Raw genomic sequence first — 5,376 nt, forward strand, 5'->3', positions numbered from 1 at the left:
TTTTTTCCTCAGATTTCTAAGATTAAAGTCGGAATTTTGACTTTTTTTCCTCAGATTTCTAAGATTAAAGTCGGAATTTTGACTTTTTTCCTCAGATTTTGAAGATTAAAGTTGAAGTTTTGACTTTTTTTCCACAGATTTCTAAGATTAAAGTTGAAGTTTTGACTTTTTCTCAGAACTTTAAGATTAAAGTCAGAATTTAGGGAAAAAAAATATTTATTTGCTCTGTGGACCAAATTCTCTTCTGTACATCCAATGAATGAATGAAATGAAACTAAGGAAATAAAAGAGAAACCCAGATGTTCAACAATTAAAAACGCGCCCACCCCACCCTCCAACACACTTTATTAAAAGTAAGTTTGTGTTGATTACCTTGTGAAATGTTGTGATTGCAGTGTTGAACCGATTGAAGAGATTTCTTTAGATTAATTTTAAAACAAACAAAAGAGAAATTGCAGATTTTTACTGGAAAAACATTTGATTKATTTCACTCAATTTAGCCTTAGACTAATTTACTTTATTTCCTCCATACAATCAACAAATACAAATAAGTAATAACTAATTAACATAAATAACTTACTGGGTTAACTACAAAAGAACTTAAATATTTTTKTAAATATTTTTCTCTCCTTTTAGTGTCGAGCTTTGGCAAAGAGATTAACCATTGCAGAAAAAGCTCGGGAGTCTCTAACTGAAGAGGTGAAAGTGGCCAATCAGAACGTCACACGCTTGCAGGTGAAACTCAGCACAGTTCAAAATGAATCCAAAGTGGGAAACTTTCTAAGACCGTTTATCTCGCACAGGACGAGCTGACCACGACCAAGAGGAGCTATGAGGACCAGCTCAGCATGATGAGTGACCACCTGTGCAGCATGAACGAGACCCTGAGCAAGCAGAGGGAGGAAATCGACACGCTCAAACTGGGCGGCAAGGTACAGCGGTGGGGGCGGGGCTTCTGCACGGCCRGGAAGGGTTCCTGATTCAGTTTCATTTTCCAAGAAAAGAAACAAACATTAGTTTCAGACTTTGTTTTCCTAAAAGAATAACGCTAATTTTCTGAAACTGGTTAGTGRGGCAAAGCATTTTATCCACAAGCCTTAAATTAAAGGAGACGTGCTTTTAAATCCTTCTTTTTCACATTGAAATCACTCCATTGTAAAATCCCTGCAAGAAGCAGAACCCTCCGAACCCTGGACTGCGCTCAGACGACACAAACAGTTTGTGTCGGTGTGGAGGTGATCCTCAGGGTCGTCTGTGTTTTATGTGAAAAGCACCTGCTGGAGCCGTCTGAGAAAGTCGTTAAGGAGAGGCCCGTTCCTCGGGGCTGCGTGTTCCTGCTTGCATGCTACACCGAGGGCTACGTGTCAGGAAGTCACGGGCCAGAACATGTTTGTCTTCCACCTGTGGCCATTTATTTTGTACCCTCCCCCCCAAAAAAAGAAAAAAAAATGCCACGACCAGCCTCTGCACGCTTTTAGAATTTGAAATAAAAATACAAACGTGGACTGTCWGGACCAACAGCATCGAAACGCTCATCCTTCTCTTTTTTGTTTGTTTCTTTTAGGGAAATGCCAAAAAGAACAAGAGCCGCTAGAGCCTGTCGTCAGGACGCCTCGGGGAGAAGGCACTCAGCGGCGTCTCGTATCAACACTGCCCTCCAAACTGTACAGGACCGCTCCGGCCTCAGATTCTCCCGYCGTCGGGCAGTGGCAGCACAAACCAACCTTCAGAGGATCAAACACGAGCTTCGACGTCCTCTCTTTCTGTCACATCACCTGTTAAATGATTGAAGACAAACTGAGACGTGAAGCAGAGACGATCGCTGAAGTCAAGACTTGAAACCCTGTTAATGTGTCGTTTTGTTTGTTGTTGGACTAAKTGTGTAAAAGCGTGCACTCTTACTGTGAGCAGGCAAACTGAGTTGATGCTGAATGCAGCTGAGGGGCGATGACACTGCAGTTTACAACACGAGAGTATCGTTTTACAGAAAAATGATAACTTCATCAAATCTTACATTTGTTCAGAGTAAKTGAACTCCCAATTATGTTACACCTTTTAACACACATGCTACATTACAAACTTCTGAACAAAAGCAGASAAAGACAGTTGAACTCGTTACTCTTTCTGGAAACATTTAATCCTCTGGGGGGTGACCAAAAAAGGGACGGACAAGTTGAAAATTGGTGTTGCTCTAACCATTTTTTTTTTTGAATCACCGATCACTGGTGGGAAATGTAAGAATCAAAGGGGTTAATGTGAAAATCCTTTTAAAATCATGATGTAATTGAGCTGTACAAAAATAAATACACATTTATTGAGAAGTTATAAATCTTTTTTTTTTCCCCAGATGTCTTATATATGTTGAAACTACAGTTCTGGTTCCCGACATTACTGGGAAATGGAGTTATGTGATGATTATGAGTCATGGAGAGGACGGGTGGAGTTAACTAACCCTCTCTGTCGTGTAGCAACATGAGGTTCAAGCAGCCAGATCTTTTGTTTGCTGGTTGAGACCTTTGATCGGAAAGACCTGGCAACACCCTCTGAACTGGAGGAGGGGGAAAATGATGTATTTCACTATGTAACCTGTTTCAAAGCACATATAAACGTGAAGCAGAATAAAAAACCTTTAAGATTTAAATACATTTTGACTGTTTGATGATTGTCCTGACCTAACATTACGTGTTACATTTCTGCGCGGGATCGTCAGTGGTCTGTAATTTAAGAAACAAAAGCTGCTTGTTACACACCCTGACTACAGGGAGACGAGCGAACTGAACTGGATGTGTTCAGATCAGCTTTTATTTTGAAGGAGAAAAAAGTTAAAATTGCAACTGGAGACATTGCATCTGAGAAAATGCAGCATGAATGATGAATCAAGTGATTGCTAGTGTGTACACTGAATTCAAGTTAAATAGAACAAGTTGTACTGAAGTTAAATTAATTAAAACAATAAATGATAAAACCAGAGCTAAAAGCTAAAATAAGCAAAACTGGCTAAAATTGGCAAAAAGTAGCCAAAACTAACAAAATCCTAGCCAAATGGTAAATGTAGCAAAATCATGGCTAAAAGCTAAAATTAGTGCAACTAACTAAAAGCTAAAACTTGCAAAACGTAGCCATAGCTGAAAGTCAATTAAAAAAAAACTGCTAAAAGTTTATGTAACAGGATTATTTATGTAATTAAAGTATTTAACTGCTATTTGTTTATGCATTTAGAAGTTTTTTTTTCTTTTTTTCTTGGGCGGTGAAACCAAGTTTACATTTGTGTGTTTTATTTATTTAATTCAGGAAGTGTCAGAGTGAACATCAAGAGGCATTCATYATGCTGTAAAAAGTGTCGGACTAAAATCCAAATCTAGAAGCCGAGTTTGTTTACAAACCGTGATAAAAAAAAATCAGCTGGCCTTTCTAAACTGCCGTCAAATGTAAGAAAAATAGTGATCATATATTAATGAGAGCAGTAGTTCTGTGAATAAATATGTTCAGTTGGCAGCATCTAAGTTTGCAGTGCTCAAATTCCAGGCGTCTATCCCGATGGAATCCCAAATATCCCACGGATATGAACGCATCACCACTTGATCGGGTCCGGTTGGAGGACAGTCTGTAAACTCAGCGCTCTGAGGGGAAAAAAAAAAAAAAAAAAGAAATAAATATTTTTTTTGGAAAAAAAAAAAAAAAAAAACTCCCAGGATTTACGCTCTGCCATTTTGAGTAAACCCCGGCCGCCAGCGGAGTTTTGAACGTGTCCATCAAGCAGCAGCGGTCATGACCTGAATTAAAGAGCCGCCACCGGGATTTAGTGAGTATTTCTCATGTTTGGTTGCGTTCAGGTTCTGTTTTGCAATAGCTGAGTTGAAGTTAACACGGTGTTGGTGCGTTTGAGGACGTCGCTGACTCAGTTTTTTGGCAGATAGTCGCGGTTAAAGTTGTGTCATCTTCACTTATCTGAGTAACGAAAAAAAAAAAAAGTGATGCRCGGACTGGGCCTCTGTCTGTCCGGGACACTACGGGCCTCTGTTGTTATGGATGACAACACGCTTGTACTGTTTAGCTTTTTGTTGGTCCAGCCCCGGTGGGAGAACGAGAAAAATGTTGTTTACCGGTATTTATTTGTTGTTAGTTTGGCAGAGATGTACAGAACTTCTGTTTTAGTGTAATAAAAGTTCAATACATCTAATTTCCTCTGACATTGATTGGAAATATTTGTGTTTTTTATTTATTTGTTTTGCAATGTAATGGAAACTTTTGAAGGGAGTGAGGTGAYGCAACTAAAACAGAAACAGAACATTTTAGACTGCATAATTGTGTGTCTGTTAGCAAAATAACTAATGAACCACTGAATGTATTTTAATGAAACCTACAGAAATGATTTATTGGATAGATATCTACAGCTGAATATTTTTTTGGAGCCAGTCCGATTAAATATGGCTGCCACAGCTGGCTGACCTTAAAATACACAAAAATGGCAATTGCATACTCAATTTTACAGATATTCAGCTAAACTTTGATGTGATAGTAGTTTAGACTTATCCCCAACATATTTTGTGAGCAATAACAGATTGCACTTTTTTTTATTAAAAAAACTTCCCATTACCCATTTGAAGTTTGTCTTTTAGCAAAATATCAGCAACCACACACATTTTAATGAGACTTTCAGGAAATATTCAATGCATGTACCTCTATAACTGATTAACATTTGGAGGCTGCCACAGCCACTAAATTGCTACACCTCAGCCAATTTTAAAGATATTAAGCCTAAATTAGGCGTGGTAGTAACTGAGAGTTGTACACAACAAAAACTTCAAGTGCTAACATATTTGTCAGCGCTGCATGAAGTTTACAAGGTTGAACCTTACCAGCAATAACTGCCATCGTTTCTCACCTTAAGGTCGTCTCAGACAAAGTCTGGCATGAAAGGTATTTGCAGAATATTTGTTCTTTTTAAAGGAATGCTAGGCCGTTAGCTTCATGTTTTTGTCATTTCTGCACCATGTGTCAGTTTTAAACACGAAAAGCTCAAATTATTGCCTACAAATTGGCCTTTTGTTAAAAAATGTTTCGACAAAAATACTTTGATGCTGCTAATTCCGTTCAGATAGTTCCAACTTTATAATTAATTTTTCTCATTAGTTTTTAACGAGTTCCCGCCTAATTGCCTGAATGAAACGAACCGTCGAGTAAACTGCACACACGTTTCATTCCTCCCCCTGTTTCCCCCCCCCAGACATTCTTCTGTGGGTCTGAACAAATCTCTTCATTCGGAGCAGGAAATGCTGGATTTGACGGCTCCAGCTACCCCTAACATTTCATTTAAACTTTTCAACGTAGCCAGAGAGAGCAACCCCTGTCCTCTGCTTTGTTTAGTTGGGTGGG

At 38.7% G+C, this 5,376-nt stretch overlaps 2 protein-coding genes across 2 annotated transcripts in view; both read left to right on the top strand.

The window, feature by feature from the left end:
• Positions 1-2,641, top strand: part of ppp1r21 (protein phosphatase 1, regulatory subunit 21) — a gene marked incomplete at its 5' end in the record, with an annotated part of 16,283 nt that extends 13,642 nt beyond the window's left edge. Inside the window, 3 exon segments of the mRNA XM_014005992.1 lie at positions 637-735; positions 804-932; positions 1,565-2,641. Of these exon segments, the coding sequence (XP_013861446.1) occupies positions 637-735; positions 804-932; positions 1,565-1,594 (258 nt within the window).
• A 1,035-nt stretch (positions 2,642-3,676) lies between these two features.
• ston1 (stonin 1) overlaps positions 3,677-5,376 on the top strand; it is an 18,830-nt gene continuing 17,130 nt past the window's right edge. The window contains exon 1 of the mRNA XM_014006245.1: positions 3,677-3,802. The gene's annotated coding sequence lies outside the window, so the exon portion shown is untranslated. The remainder of the gene's footprint in view (positions 3,803-5,376) is intronic.

The sequence above is a fragment of the Austrofundulus limnaeus genome, unplaced genomic scaffold (assembly GCF_001266775.1).
Source record: "Austrofundulus limnaeus strain Quisiro unplaced genomic scaffold, Austrofundulus_limnaeus-1.0 Scaffold0, whole genome shotgun sequence".
Classification (NCBI taxonomy): domain Eukaryota; kingdom Metazoa; phylum Chordata; class Actinopteri; order Cyprinodontiformes; family Rivulidae; genus Austrofundulus; species Austrofundulus limnaeus.